Source organism: Oncorhynchus clarkii, chromosome 6, assembly GCF_045791955.1.
Source record: "Oncorhynchus clarkii lewisi isolate Uvic-CL-2024 chromosome 6, UVic_Ocla_1.0, whole genome shotgun sequence".
NCBI classification, from domain to species: Eukaryota; Metazoa; Chordata; class Actinopteri; order Salmoniformes; family Salmonidae; genus Oncorhynchus; species Oncorhynchus clarkii.
Genome location: NC_092152.1, coordinates 76,380,472 through 76,402,302, shown reverse-complemented (window position 1 = coordinate 76,402,302; position 21,831 = coordinate 76,380,472). Strand labels below are relative to the sequence as shown.

At 40.0% G+C, this 21,831-nt stretch overlaps 1 protein-coding gene across 4 annotated transcripts; it reads left to right on the top strand.

Annotated features, from left to right (window-relative positions):
- Positions 1-935: 935 nt before the first annotated feature.
- On the top strand, positions 936-21,214 carry LOC139411619 (E3 ubiquitin-protein ligase AMFR-like). 4 transcript variants are annotated; one of them, XR_011634614.1, is made up of 15 exons: positions 945-1,070; positions 1,672-2,053; positions 2,162-2,254; positions 2,543-2,707; positions 3,827-3,979; positions 4,476-4,516; positions 7,032-7,164; positions 16,578-16,711; positions 16,958-17,068; positions 17,219-17,421; positions 17,615-17,721; positions 17,966-18,100; positions 18,325-18,515; positions 19,053-20,378; positions 20,427-21,211. XR_011634614.1 is itself a non-coding variant. In XM_071158204.1 (14 exons), the coding sequence occupies exons 2-14, from the start codon at positions 1,772-1,774 to the stop codon at positions 19,201-19,203; spliced, it is 1,899 nt and encodes a 632-aa protein (XP_071014305.1). In that variant the 5' UTR covers positions 936-1,070; positions 1,672-1,771; the 3' UTR covers positions 19,204-21,214. The 4 variants fall into 4 exon arrangements, 2 of the variants coding, with proteins under 2 accessions (XP_071014305.1, XP_071014306.1); XR_011634615.1 differs by having other exon boundaries at positions 948-1,209; XM_071158204.1 differs by having other exon boundaries at positions 936-1,070; positions 19,053-21,214.
- The last annotated feature ends 617 nt before the right edge of the window (positions 21,215-21,831 follow it).

Below are 21,831 nucleotides of genomic sequence, written 5' to 3'. Positions count from 1 at the left end.
ACCATTCTGCAGAATGTTCTTGTATTTGATTTTGACCTGCTGCCATGTCCGTTTTGGCCCGTTCATGTTTAATCTACACACACACACACACACACACACACACACACACACACACTTAATGGAGTCACACTGCAAAAAATTACTTGGTATTTTTGTCTTGTTTTCAGTAAAAATATCAAAAATTTTATCATAGCTTTATACAGTGTGATGGAGTTACTTTACACAATTTCACTCATATCTGCAGTGCATTTCAATAAAAAAAATTAACCGTTTCATAATTACAGTACAACTGCATTTTTGGAGATGTGAATTAAATATTTGAATTGTAATTGTGATGTTTCAGCGGAGCGGTGAGTGTGTAATTGTGCACTACTTACGCATTCAGGCGGTCTGCAATACTTTGCCACGCTTTTTCTCTTTGCTTTATCACTGTGGCGGTGTTGCCTTTCTTCTTAATTATATCTTTTACCTCCTCGTATGCCTCCATGAGGATTTGTGCTTCCGACGGGGAAAAGTACGCGGCTCTAGTTGCCATGGTAAATCAGTTAATCTGTGATCTGTGGCGGGGTCTATTTGAGTGAGCCGTGAGCGCGCACCTATCCAGGATTGGTTTCACCTGGCTTAATGAATCCGTGTCTGCTCATCCTGGCTTGGTCTTTGTGCAACCAATTAAGCCTGGACGCACATGTTTTGGCTTCATTGAGCTCAGCTGAGTCATTTATCCCGGATGTCTTAATTCTACTTTTGTGCAACAGGCCCCTGGGGTTTCAGCATAGATTGTTTTTCAACAGCCAGTGAGAAATAAACAAGATGTCGTCAACATATGCCGCGTTCATACACTAGACGGAACTAGGAAACTCGGAAATGTCCGACTTGCTAACTGGTATACACGTGCCGCTGTCAACGACTTAGCAAAATGGAAATTACCGAGTTTCCTAGGTCCGCCTAGTGTGTGAACGCAGCAATAACAACGGATCGGGGAATTTTAACGTAGTCTACTGTCAACCTCAACAAGCGGAAATTGGATGTTGGACATGAAGTTAGCTAGTTAACGTCAAATTGATTAATTTGTAAGTTGAGTGAAATGTCTTTGCTCAAATTTGAACCAGACTGGTTCGGTGTATTTCATAATCACCAGCTAGCTAACTAGCTAGTGCTAGCTAGTTTGCAACCTCTACCGAGTACGGAAACTGATAGACTCTGGGCCAGGTAACGTTAGCTAGCTAGCTAGATAGTTTGGACTTTTTAACTAGACAGCCAGCAAGCTAAAGTGCTAATTTATAAGCAATATCAGGTCCTCTATAGGAGTTTATTGTTTTATTTGAACTATACAACATTGGGTAGCTAGCTAGCTGTCTAAACTTGTAGCTAACAGCTAGCTAGCTTCCATGCTAACATTAGTCCAGCACTCACTAGCTAGCTGGACCAAAATGGGCGTTGTTTTGATAGCGGTAGATAGTTAGTTAGCTAATAACAATATGAACTTAACTAGCAAGTTTAGCTTCTCAGCTAGCCCTCTACAACTGTCTCTGGCCAGTGAAACAACATTAGAAACTAGTACTAGACAGAGAGGGCTTGTTGCGCAGGCTTACTACCGTTACACTAACTAGCTAGTTCCATGCATTACCATTACCTACAGTAGCATTACTCATTTGTTTTCCTTCCCTGCAGGTTGTGGACAGAGCTAAGGTGTGGTGGAAATCAGTGTCAAGCCTATTAGGCCTAACTTCACAAGTCTTGTGTGTGAGAGACCTCCAATATTAACATTCCAATGCCTCTGCTATTCCTGGAGAGGTTTCCCTGGCCCAGTCTGCAGACCTACACAGCGCTGAGTGTGGCTCTGCTGGCTGGAAGCATCTTCAGCGCCTACACTACTGTGACAGAACAGGGGTTTGGGGTTCCAGACATGGACGAGCCTCTACCACCTGCACCCTTAGTAGGGGATAATAGAGGCGGCCTAGAACATGTGACTAGTGATGATGTTGTGGGTGCAGATACAGAATTGGCGACCACTGTTATGTGGTACCTGGTCACTGACAGTCTCTTTGTATGGGTAAGTCTTATTTAAGATAGGCTCAACTCAGCCAAGCAGCCAATATTGTTGTTACGTTACTTAGTTGTTACATGGTTGCTAAGTGGTCTGCTGTTCTCTACTCCTCAGGTGTTGGTGAATACAGCTTTCTGTTCCCTGATGTTAATTGCTAAGATGATCCAGTGCATGGTTTTTGGGCCCCTTCGAGTCAGTGAGAAGCAGGTGAGGCTTGGAGTTGTGGTGGTAACCTAATAACTGATATTTGGGATAATTTGATGTCACCTTATTGAAGGTTAGGCATCTAACTGTGTTTATGTAAACAATAGTACAAATGTCCTTCACAAATAGTCCACAAAACAAGATTTTATCATTGAAACCCACACTGGTGTTTTGAGTCTATTAGTGTACTCTGACCACTCCATCCATGTTCTAATGTCTTGACCTCTCCTCTCTCCACCCCTCTCTCTTCCCATCTCCTCTCTACTCCACTCCCCTCCTCTCTCTCCTCAGCACCTTAAGGACAAGTTCTGGAACTTCATCTTCTATAAGTTCATCTTTATCTTCGGGGTGCTGAACGTTCAGATGGTGGAGGAGGTGGTCATGTGGTGTCTGTGGTTCTCTGCCCTGGTCTTCCTCCACCTCATGGTCCAGCTGTGCAAGGACCGCTTTGAATACGTACGTCTTATCAACCTCTAACAGTACATTTTAGTCATTTAGCAGACGCTCTTATCCAGAGTGACTTACATTGGTGCATTCATATTAAGATAGCTTAACACTTTACTGTAGGTGTTTTTATGAATGCATTCATAAAGCCTTTATAACAGCTATATAACATTTGTCATAATTAGTTTTAAATAATTATGAGTAACGGCATGATATAAAGGTAAAAAAAAAAAAAAGATTGTTATAAAACTAGTTATATTGGGTAACAAGTGCTATTACACAGTATGCATGACAACTTATTAGAGTACTGAATAAAAAATGTAGATGGTCCCACCCACTGTACTGTAGGGAGAGTGACCTTGTTGACTTGTTTACCCTGTAAACATATATACCTATGTTAGATGCCAGTGATATGACGCTGTTGGCTATACATTCAGTCACAGTGACTGCCATAGACCTGGTCTCTTTCCGGTCCAGGCCAGACCTATTAATAAGCCTAGTTCTTGCTGTATGTATGTAGGCCAGGGTCTTAGGTTTAGCTAATGTTTCAGTCACTTCATAGACTCAAACTACAGAGTGGGGGACTACAAAAAAACTAAGATGAACATTTAGGTAGTGTGCTGTAGCTATAGGAAAACAGAACATCACACCATATTGTGAAGAATGACATCTCTCTGTCTGCAATCAATGGGTGTTAGGTTTGACCCTTATCATATCAGCTGACATGGTACCTGTTGTAATGCTGTACTTTGTTGCTGCTGTCTGCAGTAAAAGTTAGATGAAAGGCTGAATAACAAGCCTGTATGTGTGTCACTGTACCTGTGTCAATATTGTTGTGTGTCACTAGACATGTTATTTGAGCATGTGTTAGTAGTACAGTATGGGGCTGCAGTGACACTGCCCAGATAAAGCTTACCTCTTGACCAAAAACATGCTCAACGGGAAAGTCTAGTACCCATGAAGTCTGCAACCACCCCTAAATTGTTATTCTGTGTGTCGGTCGCTCTTTGTATGAAAGTACAAGTTATATGTAGGTGTGCGTGTCCGTCTACATCTGTGTGTGTGTTTAGTAATTTCTCTTTCTGAATGAGTGTATACAGTAGGTTAATGTGTACCTGTTCCCCCTTGCAGCTGTCCTTCTCCCCCACTACTTCTATGAACAGCCATGTGCGTGTCCTTACCTTACTGGTGTCCCTGCTGCTGGGCTGCTGTGGTCTGGCTGTGGTCTGTGGTCTGCTGGGCGCTGCCCATGGCATGCACACCCTCTCCTTCATGGCTGCCGAGGTGAGGACCTAACCCTAAAGAGCTCACCAGCATGTAGTCCTAATAAACGGAAATTAGTTACCTCTGGTTCATTCAGAAATTCCTATGGGGGAAAGAATAGGGTTTTGGAATAGACACCGAAAATAAGGTCTGAGGTTAACACAGGCTTAGGATATGTTATTCATTTTGTTCTTTGAGAGAATATCAGTCAGTTAACATGACCCTTATGAATTATGAAGCCTTTGTGCTTTTTCTGATTACATAAATGTTTCAAAATGCACAAAAAGTGACGTTAGCTGATGAAGATTCTTATAGAACAAAACGTTTCGGATCTCCTAAGACTACCATCCTGCAGGAGTTTGTTCCAGCTGTTGTTTTATTGTAAGTTACAGTAACAAGGAGGTTTACTCAGTCACAAATTAGTATTACGTCATTGTCATCAGTTACATTTGTTTCACACAATAAAGGATGTATAAAATACTTATGTATAATTCCTATTTCTTTCTCTGTCTTTCAGTGTCTGCTGGTTACTGTGCGGACTGGACATGTCATCATGAGGTAAGACCCTTCCTTGCAGAATGCAGACCCTCTTGCACTGCAACACAGATGACGTAGCGGATCTAGAATGAACCAGTTCTAATATTAGCGTACTATTAGATGTGTTACCATGAGCACCCGTTGAAAGACTGCTTTGTGCTACAGAAGGTGATCATGATGACTTGCAGTCAGCTGTATTGGAGCGGTTCATTCATTCGGTTCATTAAATCATACAAAAACCCTGTAAACAGGAGCCAAGTGTATGAGTTGTTGCTTTGCTTTGTGTTGTCTGGACACCCATAGCATTAAGCGCATATCAGAGTTCCAACCATGTACGCACAGTGTTCTAGAATGTTGGACTGTTGGCTTTTGCACTTTTTGAATTCTCAATGCGGCTCAATCAATTTCTCCAACTGTCAACACATTAAAATGAATAAAGGAGCGCGTGCGCAGAGCTACGTTGGTTGGGCATTTTGGGGAGGTTCGCGTTCTGCCTGGCCCAGTGAGAGTTACGCTAAGTGATGATCTACAACTACTGATTAGCGCAAGCAAAAATAAGTTGATGCTGGTCTGGCCTTAATGACTATGTACTCTTATCTCCATCTGGCACAGTTGAGGACTGGTCACCCTATAGAGCCTGGTTCCTCTCGACAGTGGCAAGAAAGTATGTAAACCCTTTCGAATTACCTGGATTTCTGCATAAATTCGTCATCAAATTTGATCTGATCTTCATGTAAGTCACATCAATAGACAAACAGTGCGCTTAAACTAATAACACACACATTTTTGTATTTTTCTTGTCTATATTGAATACATCATTTAAACATTCACAGTGTAGGTTGGAAATAGTATGTGAATCACAAGGCTAATGACTTCTCCAAAAGCCGATTGGAGTCAGGAGTCAGCTAACCTGTAGTCCAATCAATGAGATGAGATTGGAGATGTTGGTTAGAACTGCCTTGCCCTGTAAAAAACACTCACAAAATTTGAGTTTGCTATTCACAAGAAGCATTGCCTGATGTGAACCGTGCCTCGAACAAAAGAGATCTCAGAAGACCTAAGATTAAGAATTGTTGACTTGCATAAAGCTGGGAATGGTTACAAATTGTTGACTTGCATAAAGCTGGGAATGGTTACAAAAGTGTCTCTAAAAGCCTTGATGTTCATCAGAACGGTAAGACAAATTGTCTATAAACGGAGAAAGTTCAGCACTGTTGCTACTCTCCCGAGGAGTGGCCGTCCTGCAAAGATGACTGCAAAAGCACAGCGCAGAATGCTCAATGAGGTAAAGAAGAATCCTAGAGTGTCAGCTGAACGACTTACAGAAATCTCTGGATAATGCTAACACCTCTGTTGACGAGTCTACGATATGTAAAACAATTAACAAGAATGGTGTTCATGGGAGGACACCACAGAAGAAGCCACTGCTGTCCAAAAAAAAACATTGCTGCACATCTGAAGTTTGCAAAAGTGCACCTGGATGTTCCACAGCGCTACTGGCAGAATATTCTGTGGACAGATGAAACTACAGTTGAGTTGTTTGGAAGGAACACTATGTGTGGAGAAAAAATGGCACACCAACATCAACCTCATCCAAACTGTAAAGTATGTTGGAGGGAGCATCATGGTTTGGGGCTGCTTTGCTGCCTCAGGGCCTGTGGACAGCTTGCTATCATTGACGGAAAAATGAATTCCCAAGTTTATCAAGACATTTTGCAGAAGAATGTTAGGCTATCTGTCTGCCAATTGAAGCGCAACAGAAGTTGGGTGATGCAACAGGACAACGTCCCAAAACACAGAAGTAAATCAGCAACGGAATGGCTTTAACAGACGAGAATACGCCTTCTGGAGTGGCCCAGTCAGAGTCCTGTCCTCAACCCGATTGAGATGCTGTTGCATGACCTCAAGAGAGCAGTTCACACCAGACATCCCAACAATATTGCTGAACTGAAACAGTTTTGTAAAGAGGAACCATTGACCATTGTGCAGGTCTGATCCGCAACTACAGAAAACATTTGGTTGAGGTTATTGCTGCCAAAGGAGGGTCAAGCAGTTATTAAATCCAAGGGTTCGCATAATTTTCCCACCCTGCACTGTGAATGTTTACACGGTGTGTTCAATAAAGACATGAAAACGTGTAATTGTTTGTGTGCTATTAGTTTAAGCAGACTGTGTTTGTCTATTGTTGTGACCTAGATGAAGAGCAGATCAAATTCTATGACCAATTTATGCGGAAATCCATTTCCAAAGGGTTCACATACTTTTTCTTGCCACCAGTAGGTTTCTTCCTAGGTTCCTGCCTTTCTAGGGAGTCTTTCCTAGCAACTGTGCTTCTACATCTGCATTGCTTACTCTTTGGGGTTTTAGGCTGGGTTTCTGTATAAGCACTTAGTGACAGCTACTTATGTAAAAAGGGCTTTATAAATACATTTGATTTGTGTTGTGTACAATTCAAAGGCATAAGTGCTAAAATGTTCAAATAAAAAGGAATTATTGTGACCAGGGCAGGGTTCTGACTAAGGCTGTTTCTCTGCAGGTACACCATTCACTTGTGGGATCTGAACCACCCAGGCACCTGGGAGAGTAAGGGTTCCTACGTCTACTACACTGACTTCATCATGGAGCTGTCTATGCTGTCTCTGGACCTTATGCACCACATTCACATGCTGGTGAGTGACAGAGCTGGGAGCACTACGGGATGGTATTAGTAAGGGAACTAACTGAATGGGTAAGAGCACCAGTGAGAGGCACACAAGATGGCTGACTGAACTAGCCTGAATTTAAAATAAGGGCTCTATCTCCTCGCCTCCTCAACTGAATTGGAGAAGAAGGTCCATAGTGTCTCCTCTCAGATGAGAGTAATCGAGGAAAGATGAATTGAGAGAGAACCACAGTATTCAGTTAGATGAGAGTTGTTTGATTGTAGAGCTGTTTTAACATTTAACTCCCCTCAGCTCTTTAGTAATATCTTAGAGTTGTGTTTAATATTTGTCTCCCCTCAGCTCTTTAGTAATATATTAGAGTTGTGTTTAATATTTGACTCCCCTCAGCTCTTTAGTAATATATTAGAGCTGTGTTTAATATTTGACTCCCCTCAGCTCTTTAGTAATATATTAGAGCTGTGTTTAATATTTGTCTCCCCTCAGCTCTTTAGTAATATATTAGAGCTGTGTTTAATATTTGTCTCCCCTCAGCTCTTTAGTAATATCTTAGAGTTGTGTTTAATATTTGTCTCCCCTCAGCTCTTTAGTAATATATTAGAGTTGTGTTTAATATTTGACTCCCCTCAGCTCTTTAGTAATATATTAGTGCTGTGTTTAATATTTGTCTCCCCTCAGCTCTTTAGTAATATCTTAGAGTTGTGTTTAATATTTGACTCCCCTCAGCTCTTTAGTAATATATTAGAGTTGTGTTTAATATTTGACTCCCGTCTCCCCTCAGCTCTTTAGTAATATCTTAGAGCTGTGTTTAATATTTGACTCCCGTCTCCCCTCAACTCTTTAGTAATATATTAGAGTTGTGTTTAATATTTGTCTCCCCTCAGCTCTTTAGTAATATATTAGAGCTGTGTTTAATATTTGTCTCCCCTCAGCTCTTTAGTAATATCTTAGAGCTGTGTTTAATATTTGACTCCCGTCTCCCCTCAACTCTTTAGTAATATATTAGAGTTGTGTTTAATATTTGTCTCCCCTCAGCTCTTTAGTAATATCTTAGAGCTGTGTTTAATATTTCACTCCCGTCTCCCCTCAGCTCTTTAGTAATATCTTAGAGCTGTGTTTAATATTTGACTCCCGTCTCCCCTCAGCTCTTTAGTAATATCTTAGAGCTGTGTTTAATATTTGACTCCCGTCTCCCCTCAACTATTTAGTAATATATTAGAGTTGTGTTTAATATTTGTCTCCCCTCAGCTCTTTAGTAATATATTAGAGCTGTGTTTAATATTTGTCTCCCCTCAGCTCTTTAGTAATATCTTAGAGCTGTGTTTAATATTTGACTCCCGTCTCCCCTCAACTCTTTAGTAATATATTAGAGTTGTGTTTAATATTTGTCTCCCCTCAGCTCTTTAGTAATATCTTAGAGCTGTGTTTAATATTTGACTCCCCTCAGCTCTTTAGTAATATATTAGAGCTGTGTTTAATATTTGTCTCCCCTCAGCTCTTTAGTAATATCTTAGAGCTGTGTTTAATATTTGACTCCCGTCTCCCCTCAACTCTTTAGTAATATATTAGAGCTGTGTTTAATATTTGACTCCGGTCTCCCCTCAGCTCTTTAGTAATATATTAGTTGTGTTTAATATTTGTCTCCCCTCAGCTCTTTAGTAATATATTAGAGCTGTGTTTAATATTTGTCTCCCCTCAGCTCTTTAGTAATATCTTAGAGCTGTGTTTAATATTTGACTCCCCTCAGCTCTTTAGTAATATATTAGAGCTGTGTTTAATATTTGTCTCCCCTCAGCTCTTTAGTAATATCTTAGAGCTGTGTTTAATATTTGACTCCCGTCTCCCCTCAACTCTTTAGTAATATATTAGAGCTGTGTTTAATATTTGACTCCGGTCTCCCCTCAGCTCTTTAGTAATATCTTAGAGCTGTGTTTAATATTTGTCTCCCCTCAGCTCTTTAGTAATATATTAGAGCTGTGTTTAATATTTGACTCCCCTCAGCTCTTTAGTAATATATTAGTTGTGTTTAACGTTTGACTCCGGTCTCCCCTCAGCTCTTTAGTAATATCTTAGAGCTGTGTTTAATATTTGACTCCCCTCAGCTCTTTAGTAATATATTAGAGCTGTGTTTAATATTTGACTCCCCTCAGCTCTTTAGTAATATCTTACAGCTGTGTTTAATATTTGTCTCCCCTCAGCTCTTTAGTAATATATTAGAGCTGTGTTTAATATTTGACTCCGGTCTCCCCTCAGCTCTTTAGTAATATATTAGAGCTGTGTTTAATATTTGTCTCCCCTCAGCTCTTTAGTAATATATTAGAGCTGTGTTTAATATTTGACTCCCGTCTCCCCTCAGCTCTTTAGTAATATCTTAGAGCTGTGTTTAATATTTGACTCCCGTCTCCCCTCAACTCTTTAGTAATATATTAGAGTTGTGTTTAATATTTGTCTCCCCTCAGCTCTTTAGTAATATATTAGAGCTGTGTTTAATATTTGACTCCCCTCAGCTCTTTAGTAATATCTTAGAGCTGTGTTTAATATTTGACTCCCCTCAGCTCTTTAGTAATATCTTAGAGCTGTGTTTAATATTTGTCTCCCCTCAGCTCTTTAGTAATATATTAGAGTTGTGTTTAACGTTTGACTCCGGTCTCCCCTCAGCTCTTTAGTAATATCTTAGAGCTGTGTTTAATATTTGACTCCCGTCTCCCCTCAGCTCTTTAGTAATATATTAGAGCTGTGTTTAATATTTGTCTCCCCTCAGCCCTTTAGTAATATATTAGTTGTGTTTAATATTTGACTCCCCTCAGCTCTTTAGTAATATCTTAGAGCTGTGTTTAATATTTGACTCCCCTCAGCTCTTTAGTAATATATTAGAGCTGTGTTTAATATTTGACTCCCGTCTCCCCTCAGCTCTTTAGTAATATATTAGAGCTGTGTTTAATATTTGACTCCCCTCAGCTCTTTAGTAATATATTAGTTGTGTTTAATATTTGTCTCCCCTCAGCTCTTTAGTAATATCTTAGAGCTGTGTTTAATATTTGTCTCCCCTCAGCTCTTTAGTAATATATTAGAGTTGTGTTTAACGTTTGACTCCGGTCTCCCCTCAGCTCTTTAGTAATATATTAGAGCTGTGTTTAATATTTGACTCCCGTCTCCCCTCAGCTCTTTAGTAATATCTTAGAGCTGTGTTTAATATTTGACTCCCCTCAGCTCTTTAGTAATATATTAGAGCTGTGTTTAATATTTGTCTCCCCTCAGCTCTTTAGTAATATATTAGAGCTGTGTTTAATATTTGACTCCCCTCAGCTCTTTAGTAATATATTAGAGTTGTGTTTAACGTTTGACTCCGGTCTCCCCTCAGCTCTTTAGTAATATATTAGAGCTGTGTTTAATATTTGACTCCGGTCTCCCCTCAGCTCTTTAGTAATATATTAGAGCTGTGTTTAATATTTGTCTCCCCTCAGCTCTTTAGTAATATATTAGTTGTGTTTAACGTTTGACTCCGGTCTCCCCTCAGCTCTTTAGTAATATATTAGAGCTGTGTTTAATATTTGACTCCCGTCTCCCCTCAACTCTTTAGTAATATATTAGAGTTGTGTTTAATATTTGTCTCCCCTCAGCTCTTTAGTAATATCTTAGAGCTGTGTTTAATATTTCACTCCCGTCTCCCCTCAGCTCTTTAGTAATATCTTAGAGCTGTGTTTAATATTTGACTCCCGTCTCCCCTCAGCTCTTTAGTAATATCTTAGAGCTGTGTTTAATATTTGACTCCCGTCTCCCCTCAACTATTTAGTAATATATTAGAGTTGTGTTTAATATTTGTCTCCCCTCAGCTCTTTAGTAATATATTAGAGCTGTGTTTAATATTTGTCTCCCCTCAGCTCTTTAGTAATATCTTAGAGCTGTGTTTAATATTTGACTCCCGTCTCCCCTCAACTCTTTAGTAATATATTAGAGTTGTGTTTAATATTTGTCTCCCCTCAGCTCTTTAGTAATATCTTAGAGCTGTGTTTAATATTTGACTCCCCTCAGCTCTTTAGTAATATATTAGAGCTGTGTTTAATATTTGTCTCCCCTCAGCTCTTTAGTAATATCTTAGAGCTGTGTTTAATATTTGACTCCCGTCTCCCCTCAACTCTTTAGTAATATATTAGAGCTGTGTTTAATATTTGACTCCGGTCTCCCCTCAGCTCTTTAGTAATATATTAGTTGTGTTTAATATTTGTCTCCCCTCAGCTCTTTAGTAATATATTAGAGTTGTGTTTAATATTTGTCTCCCCTCAGCTCTTTAGTAATATATTAGAGCTGTGTTTAATATTTGACTCCCCTCAGCTCTTTAGTAATATCTTAGAGCTGTGTTTAATATTTGTCTCCCCTCAGCTCTTTAGTAATATATTAGAGCTGTGTTTAATATTTGACTCCCCTCAGCTCTTTAGTAATATATTAGTTGTGTTTAACGTTTGACTCCGGTCTCCCCTCAGCTCTTTAGTAATATCTTAGAGCTGTGTTTAATATTTGACTCCCCTCAGCTCTTTAGTAATATATTAGAGCTGTGTTTAATATTTGACTCCCCTCAGCTCTTTAGTAATATCTTACAGCTGTGTTTAATATTTGTCTCCCCTCAGCTCTTTAGTAATATATTAGAGCTGTGTTTAATATTTGACTCCGGTCTCCCCTCAGCTCTTTAGTAATATATTAGAGCTGTGTTTAATATTTGTCTCCCCTCAGCTCTTTAGTAATATATTAGAGCTGTGTTTAATATTTGACTCCCGTCTCCCCTCAGCTCTTTAGTAATATCTTAGAGCTGTGTTTAATATTTGACTCCCGTCTCCCCTCAACTCTTTAGTAATATATTAGAGTTGTGTTTAATATTTGTCTCCCCTCAGCTCTTTAGTAATATATTAGAGCTGTGTTTAATATTTGACTCCCCTCAGCTCTTTAGTAATATCTTAGAGCTGTGTTTAATATTTGACTCCCCTCAGCTCTTTAGTAATATCTTAGAGCTGTGTTTAATATTTGTCTCCCCTCAGCTCTTTAGTAATATATTAGAGTTGTGTTTAACGTTTGACTCCGGTCTCCCCTCAGCTCTTTAGTAATATCTTAGAGCTGTGTTTAATATTTGACTCCCGTCTCCCCTCAGCTCTTTAGTAATATATTAGAGCTGTGTTTAATATTTGTCTCCCCTCAGCCCTTTAGTAATATATTAGTTGTGTTTAATATTTGACTCCCCTCAGCTCTTTAGTAATATCTTAGAGCTGTGTTTAATATTTGACTCCCCTCAGCTCTTTAGTAATATATTAGAGCTGTGTTTAATATTTGACTCCCGTCTCCCCTCAGCTCTTTAGTAATATATTAGAGCTGTGTTTAATATTTGACTCCCCTCAGCTCTTTAGTAATATATTAGTTGTGTTTAATATTTGTCTCCCCTCAGCTCTTTAGTAATATCTTAGAGCTGTGTTTAATATTTGTCTCCCCTCAGCTCTTTAGTAATATATTAGAGTTGTGTTTAACGTTTGACTCCGGTCTCCCCTCAGCTCTTTAGTAATATATTAGAGCTGTGTTTAATATTTGACTCCCGTCTCCCCTCAGCTCTTTAGTAATATCTTAGAGCTGTGTTTAATATTTGACTCCCCTCAGCTCTTTAGTAATATATTAGAGCTGTGTTTAATATTTGTCTCCCCTCAGCTCTTTAGTAATATATTAGAGCTGTGTTTAATATTTGACTCCCCTCAGCTCTTTAGTAATATATTAGAGTTGTGTTTAACGTTTGACTCCGGTCTCCCCTCAGCTCTTTAGTAATATATTAGAGCTGTGTTTAATATTTGACTCCGGTCTCCCCTCAGCTCTTTAGTAATATATTAGAGCTGTGTTTAATATTTGTCTCCCCTCAGCTCTTTAGTAATATATTAGTTGTGTTTAACGTTTGACTCCGGTCTCCCCTCAGCTCTTTAGTAATATATTAGAGCTGTGTTTAATATTTGTCTCCCCTCAGCTCTTTAGTAATATATTAGAGCTGTGTTTAATATTTGACTCCCCTCAGCTCTTTAGTAATATCTTAGAGCTGTGTTTAATATTTGTCTCCCCTCAGCTCTTTAGTAATATATTAGAGCTGTGTTTAATATTTGACTCCCGTCTCCCCTCAACTCTTTAGTAATATATTAGAGTTGTGTTTAACGTTTGACTCCGGTCTCCCCTCAGCTCTTTAGTAATATATTAGAGCTGTGTTTAACGTTTGACTCCGGTCTCCCCTCAGCTCTTTAGTAATATATTAGAGCTGTGTTTAATATTTGACTCCGGTCTCCCCTCAGCTCTTTAGTAATATATTAGAGCTGTGTTTAATATTTGTCTCCCCTCAGCTCTTTAGTAATATATTAGTTGTGTTTAATATTTGACTCCCCTCAGCTCTTTAGTAATATCTTAGAGCTGTGTTTAATATTTGACTCCCCTCAGCTCTTTAGTAATATCTTAGAGCTGTGTTTAATATTTGTCTCCCCTCAGCTCTTTAGTAATATCTTAGAGTTGTGTTTAACGTTTGACTCCGGTCTCCCCTCAGCTCTTTAGTAATATATTAGTTGTGTTTAATATTTGACTCCCCTCAGCTCTTTAGTAATATATTAGTTGTGTTTAATATTTGTCTCCCCTCAGCTCTTTAGTAATATATTAGTTGTGTTTAATATTTGACTCCCCTCAGCTCTTTAGTAATATCTTAGAGCTGTGTTTAACGTTTGACTCCGGTCTCCCCTCAGCTCTTTAGTAATATCTTAGAGCTGTGTTTAATATTTGACTCCCGTCTCCCCTCAACTCTTTAGTAATATATTAGAGTTGTGTTTAATATTTGTCTCCCCTCAGCTCTTTAGTAATATCTTAGAGCTGTGTTTAATATTTGTCTCCCCTCAGCTCTTTAGTAATATCTTAGAGCTGTGTTTAATATTTGACTCCCCTCAGCTCTTTAGTAATATCTTAGAGCTGTGTTTAATATTTGACTCCCGTCTCCCCTCAACTCTTTAGTAATATCTTAGAGCTGTGTTTAATATTTGTCTCCCCTCAGCTCTTTAGTAATATATTAGAGCTGTGTTTAATATTTGACTCCCCTCAGCTCTTTAGTAATATCTTAGAGCTGTGTTTAATATTTGACTCCCCTCAGCTCTTTAGTAATATCTTAGAGCTGTGTTTAATATTTGACTCCCCTCAGCTCTTTAGTAATATATTAGAGCTGTGTTTAATATTTGTCTCCCCTCAGCTCTTTAGTAATATATTAGTTGTGTTTAATATTTGTCTCCCCTCAGCTCTTTAGTAATATCTTAGAGCTGTGTTTAATATTTGACTCCCCTCAGCTCTTTAGTAATATATTAGAGCTGTGTTTAACGTTTGACTCCGGTCTCCCCTCAGCTCTTTAGTAATATATTAGAGCTGTGTTTAACGTTTGACTCCGGTCTCCCCTCAGCTCTTTAGTAATATATTAGAGCTGTGTTTAATATTTGACTCCGGTCTCCCCTCAGCTCTTTAGTAATATCTTAGAGCTGTGTTTAATATTTGACTCCCGTCTCCCCTCAACTCTTTAGTAATATCTTAGAGCTGTGTTTAATATTTGACTCCCCTCAGCTCTTTAGTAATATATTAGAGTTGTGTTTAATATTTGACTCCCCTCAGCTCTTTAGTAATATATTAGTTGTGTTTAATATTTGACTCCCGTCTCCCCTCAGCTCTTTAGTAATATCTTAGAGCTGTGTTTAATATTTGACTCCCCTCAGCTCTTTAGTAATATATTAGAGCTGTGTTTAATATTTGTCTCCCCTCAGCTCTTTAGTAATATATTAGTTGTGTTTAATATTTGTCTCCCCTCAGCTCTTTAGTAATATCTTAGAGCTGTGTTTAACGTTTGACTCCGGTCTCCCCTCAACTCTTTAGTAATATATTAGAGTTGTGTTTAATATTTGTCTCAGCTCTTTAGTAATATATTAGTTGTGTTTAATATTTGTCTCCCCTCAGCTCTTTAGTAATATATTAGTTGTGTTTAATATTTGACTCCCCTCAGCTCTTTAGTAATATATTAGAGCTGTGTTTAATATTTGTCTCCCCTCAGCTCTTTAGTAATATCTTAGAGTTGTGTTTAATATTTGACTCCCCTCAGCTCTTTAGTAATATATTAGTTGTGTTTAATATTTGACTCCCCTCAGCTCTTTAGTAATATATTAGTTGTGTTTAACGTTTGACTCCGGTCTCCCCTCAGCTCTTTAGTAATATATTAGAGTTGTGTTTAATATTTGACTCCGGTCTCCCCTCAACTCTTTAGTAATATATTAGAGCTGTGTTTAATATTTGACTCCCCTCAGCTCTTTAGTAATATATTAGAGTTGTGTTTAATATTTGACTCCGGTCTCCCCTCAACTCTTTAGTAATATATTAGAGCTGTGTTTAATATTTGACTCCCCTCAGCTCTTTAGTAATATATTAGAGCTGTGTTTAATATTTGACTCCCCTCAGCTCTTTAGTAATATCTTAGAGCTGTGTTTAATATTTGTCTCCCCTCAGCTCTTTAGTAATATATTAGAGCTGTGTTTAATATTTGACTCCCCTCAGCTCTTTAGTAATATATTAGAGCTGTGTTTAACGTTTGACTCCGGTCTCCCCTCAGCTCTTTAGTAATATATTAGAGCTGTGTTTAATATTTGACTCCCCTCAGCTCTTTAGTAATATATTAGAGCTGTGTTTAATATTTGACTCCCCTCAGCTCTTTAGTAATATCTTAGAGCTGTGTTTAATATTTGTCTCCCCTCAGCTCTTTAGTAATATATTAGAGCTGTGTTTAATATTTGACTCCCCTCAGCTCTTTAGTAATATATTAGAGCTGTGTTTAATATTTGACTCCCCTCAGCTCTTTAGTAATATATTAGTTGTGTTTAATATTTGACTCCCCTCAGCTCTTTAGTAATATATTAAAGTTGTGTTTAATATTTGACTCCCCTCAGCTCTTTAGTAATATCTTAGAGCTGTGTTTAATATTTGACTCCCCTCAGCTCTTTAGTAATATCTTAGAGCTGTGTTTAATATTTGACTCCCCTCAGCTCTTTAGTAATATCTTAGAGCTGTGTTTAATATTTGACTCCCCTCAGCTCTTTAGTAATATATTAGAGTTGTGTTTAACGTTTGACTCCGGTCTCCCCTCAGCTCTTTAGTAATATCTTAGAGCTGTGTTTAATATTTGACTCCCCTCAGCTCTTTAGTAATATCTTAGAGCTGTGTTTAATATTTGACTCCCCTCAGCTCTTTAGTAATATCTTAGAGCTGTGTTTAATATTTGTCTCCCCTCAGCTCTTTAGTAATATATTAGAGCTGTGTTTAATATTTGACTCCCGTCTCCCCTCAGCTCTTTAGTAATATCTTAGAGCTGTGTTTAATATTTGACTTCTGTCTCCCCTCAGCTCTTTGGTAATATCTGGCTGTCCATGGCCAGTCTGGTGATCTTCATGCAGCTGAGGTATCTGTTCCATGAGGTGCAGCGCCGCATCCGACGCCACAAGAACTACCTCCGTGTCATCAACAACATGGAGGCCAGGTCTGTCTACTGACCAGCCTACTGATGGCTCTCACTGTCTTGTATATAATACATCCCTACTGTTACTTATTAGGTGATGGGTGGTGTTCTTTCACTCTTAGCTGAGACTCAGTGTATGAAGCTGTAGCAGTGTGTGTTGTGTGAATCTAGTCTCTCTGCTTTCTTATGACGGGCTATCTAGCTGTTAGCTATTCATGAGACTAGTGCAGTTGTTGATCTAGATTTGTTATCCTCTGTACCGCTCAGGTTTGCAGTGGCCACAGCCGAGGAACTGGTAGCCAACAATGATGACTGTGCCATCTGCTGGGACACCATGCAGACAGCACGTAAACTGCCCTGCGGACACCTCTTCCACAAGTAAGAGACTGACCCAGCCACCTTGGCACCTCACACTTGATTGAATGTGGCATTGCGGGTGATGTTTTGATTGACACTAAGAGTGTTGTGTCTGTACCTGTGTTTGATGCGTATCTGTGTACATTAACGCTCCTGTTTGCTATTCCTCAGTTCCTGCCTGCGGTCGTGGCTGGAGCAGGACACGTCGTGTCCAACATGCAGGATGTCCCTGAACATCAGTGGTGATGGAGGCCCGGCCAGAGGCCAGCAGCAGGGGGCTGGCCTCCCACTGGAGAACAACCTGGGCCCTGGGGGCCCCGCTGCAGACGCCAGACCACACCTCAACCAACACAATCACTTCTTCCACTTTGATGGTAAGGCCATACAGACTTGTTTTACAACACAGGTGATCTCACTGAATGGACTACTCTATTGAGTATGGTTGATGATGATGATGAGTTCTGGCATATAACATGTTGATAGTCACATAGACAGACAACACACTGTTAGACATTTCTTATAGTGCACATTTCAGGTAGTGATTATTGTGGTGATGTCTCCTCCCAGGCTCCCGCATCGCCAGCTGGCTGCCTAGTTTCTCAGTAGAGGTGATGCACACAACTAACATCCTGGCTATCGCTCAGCAGGCCAACAACTCTCAGCTCAACACCATGGTGAGTCACAGCCTTACTCTAATCCCCTCCTGGGACACCAGGGGATTCTCCTTTCAGCATGTTTTTTAGTCCTGGACTAGGTTTAATCCTTCCAAGAGGTCTCGCAAGCATCATCTGAGCTTTGAAGATTGTTTTTACACCTGCCCTTCATCAACAGCTTTGTTTTCAATGTTCTCATTGCAGCAATATGACTTGACTAGAATAGAGGTGGCTGCTGGGTAACATAGTGTTCTACTCCCCACAGGCCCATCAGATCCAGGAGATGTTTCCTCAGGTTCCCTACCACTTGGTGCTGCAGGACCTGCAGTTGACCCGCTCTGTGGAGGTCACCACCGACAACATCCTGGAGGGACGCATCGTGGTGCCCTTCCCCGCTCTGGTAGGTCCTCCAGTTCTGTTCATTGGGTATTTTGACCATGGTGGTTCACATATAGACCCCAGAAGGCCTACACTTTCCCCTTGTGTGTGATTGTACTGCCTCTTTCTGAGGGTTAGGTTGAAAAAGAGAGGGAATGAGTTCAGGATCTAGTCAAATGTGTTTAAAGGTGTATACTGTGGTGTTAACTGGTGTTGATTAAAGATGTCTTGCCTCTCCCACTCCAGGCGGCTGAGCGTTCCCCCGTGCAGGTGAACCCAGGCCCAGAGGAGGGGGCAGGAGCCAGTGGGGGGGTGGATACTGCTCCCAGAGAGCTGAACAACCTGGAGGTCAGAGGGAGCCGTTTCTCCAAGTCTGCAGAGGAGAGACAGAAGATGCTGCTTCAGAGGAAGGATGAGCTGCTGCAACAGGCACGCAGGTACTGTACTGTCACCACCGGCAATACTAGACCAGTCTGTCAAATGAAACGGGTGTATTCAGTGAGGGGAAACCTTCCCAGCTTTGCAGATAGAAATATAGCCTACCCTATTCAACTTCGCAGACAATCATATCTTATTACGCAATCAATTTCTGTCTGAATGTTTTGCAACTGTGACCCGGCATCCTGAACAGGCCTCAGCTGACAATCTTTTCAAAATAAGAGTCTTAGATGAGAGCAAACACCTGTTGCTGTCTTGGTGGTGGTTTCTTGTCTGTTAGGTCAGGGTTCAGTCACTGGCTCTTTTACTGAGTAACTACAGTAGCAGAATAGCTCTATTGTAACTAAATACCTGCGATCACTGTTATGTTTATAAGGACACACCATAGCAAAAGTTTAGCAAAATGAAAGTTTCTTATTGGACCGGTTCAGACAGTTTCTCCCTGCCATGAGCATTTCCTTATGTTTCGTGTCTGCTGAACACAACCCACATTGACCTCAAATAAATAAAGGTAAATAAAATTCATTTCCCCACAGGAGATACTTGAGAAAGAGCCCAGAGGACGAGGAGGACCTGCCCACTCTGGAGGAAGACGCCCCTCTCTCAGACGTGACCATGCTGAGACGCAGGACCATGGCAGCAGCTGCAGAGAGACGCATGCAGAGCCAACCAGACCCTGCTCCCTGAGACTATACTGGACTGTAAACTCCCACCTGGACAGTCTCGCCTCAAACCCACACCTAATGCCCTTGGAGTGTCCACCAAACTCCTCACGTCCCACCTAAGAGGCACCTCCAACGAAAGAGCTCTTTACATTATATGATCAATGGAATTACCTAAATAAAATTACATTACATTACAAAGTGTTACAAGAAGCATGGGCTTTGGCTGCACATGGCACAGGGGCTCTGCTGTTTTAGGCTGCCCTAGTGAGATATGAGAACTGGGCCTTGGGAATGGTACCAGCCTCCTCTGAACTTTCACCAGGCACCAGAGGATCACCAGCGTTTTAAAGGAGTGGTGGGTGTCTGTCTGAGTTTCTGAAGTGCACACCTGTCATCACATAGCTCTAGCCCCCCAGCTTCACTAGACTTACCTGCCATTCTCTTTACTGGCCATGATGGGGAAGGAAAGAGCATGGTGTCACAGTCCGAGGATGCTGCTGAGGTTAGTTAGGGTTTGTTAAGGTGCTGTCGCTACATACAGCTCATAGTGTAATGGAGTGGGACATAGTTTGTATTGGTTTTATTCAACAACAAACATATTTGTGTTGTAATGGGCGGAGATTGATATGAGATTGATTCATTTGTTGGGTTGATAACAAACAGATGTTATTTTAAAAAAATGGAGTGAAAACTGTGAATTAAGAGTAGGTTTAATAGATTAAAACATTGTGAAGCTTTTTTTCTTTTAATTAAGAGAATGTCACTTTAGTATTACAGACTCTTTGAAATATGAATGTACTTTATCCACAATTTGATTTTACCTTTATTTAACTCGGCAAGTCTGTTAAGAACAAATTCTTATTTTCAATGACGGCCTAGGAACAGTGGGTTAACTGCCTGTTCAGGGGCAGAACGGCAGATTTTGTACCTTGTCAGCTCGGGAGTTTGAACTTGCAACCTTCCGGTTACTAGTCCAACCACTAGGCTACCCTGCCGCCCCATAATGCTGCAGAGAGAATAGAAGAGTTTAAATTCTGGCCGTTGTGGAGACCTGGTTGTTAATAATGTGTTAAATGTCACATATCCACCCAATAAAGAACACTAACTAAATAGCAAGACGGAATAGTTTTGTCTCCTGACAGACAGTAAAACTCTCACCAGTACAGCGTTATAGAAGAGTGGCTCCCTGACCTCTAGGTCAACCAGTGGTTTCTATCTGCGGTGTGTATACCTCTAAACCTCTAGGTCAACCAGTGGTTTCTATCTGCAGTCTGTATACCTCTAAAACTTCCCAAAGCATACCTACACTGTATTAAACATCCATTGCTAGAGGTACAGAAGACTGCATGGGCTCAGGAGTTGGGTTGAGGTTGGAATACTGAGGAACCTATCTGATTCACTCACTCACACTCCATTCCTACACTCCATGTACTGGTAGGTTCATTCTTGCAGACGATATATAGGCCTATGTGTTGGATGTCTTTGATAACTCTAAAGGCTTTTTAATGTTGAGTGGGTGTTGTGTGTGAATCACAATGGAATGCTTTAGTTTACTTTTACCCCAAAGAACATTGATCCCATGAACTTCCACATGATGCAGATGTCTTTCTTTGAGATGAGCATATTTTTGTGTGTTTGGTTGGTGCAAAATATTTCTCTTTCAGCTTGTTTCATCTGTGGGATTGTAAGAAGTTTCTACTAACTGTGTTTCAGTGATGCACCTTTTGTCAAAAACAAAATACACTAGTCTGATTTTCATTGTTTCAAGCTATTTATTGATCAACTAATATTTTCATATCCATGTCATATTTTTATATTCACAAGGGGTTATTTTTGTAACCATTGTATATTTGATCTAATCAAAAACATGAATGAATCTTTTGGACTGAGCTTTCCTCATATTTTGTGCCTAAATCAAGAATAGTTATATGGTTTGATTGTGTAAATAATGTAGTTTTTGTAAGAACTGCTCAAGTAACATGAACATATTATCAATAATAAACAGAGCTTCTCTACAGCCTTTTAACAAACTAGTTTTTCTTTGCCTCCTATGGATAGGCCAAGTACCCCTAGGTGACCTAATACCCCAGGTTGGGAACCACTGCTATAGACATTGAGTAATCTCTTTCTAGACAGATGGGTTGCCTCCCACAATGTTACCACTGAGGGAGCTTGATTCAGCTGAACCGCAGTGCACCGAGCTATGCAGTGAGGGAGGAGCACCCTTCTCAAATGGAACAGTAATCTGCTCCGCTTGGTCATGTTGTCAACAAGGCAGCATGATGCATTGTTCAGAAACCTACATCCTCTTTAACCATTTTTTTTTCTAACTCTTTCATTGGGAATGCAGATAGTGTTTTTATCAAAAGCAATAATTTTTGCACGTGAAAACAGAGTCCTACAATTTATTCAACATGCTTAACCTCTGGCCACTTTTGTTTTGAGCCGAAATGGAGCACCTGATTCACGCCCGGGAGGCAGCCAGTTCCAAAACGAATGCAATCTACACTAACCCAGTTTAACCAGTTCATTAATCAAATACCCTCAGTGTTCCAGCATACACACCTAGGTCTGGGATTTCTGAGATTAGGCTATGAGTACAATACTTAAAGGGGCAATCCTTAGTTGAAATAATAACAAAGCGGTCGCC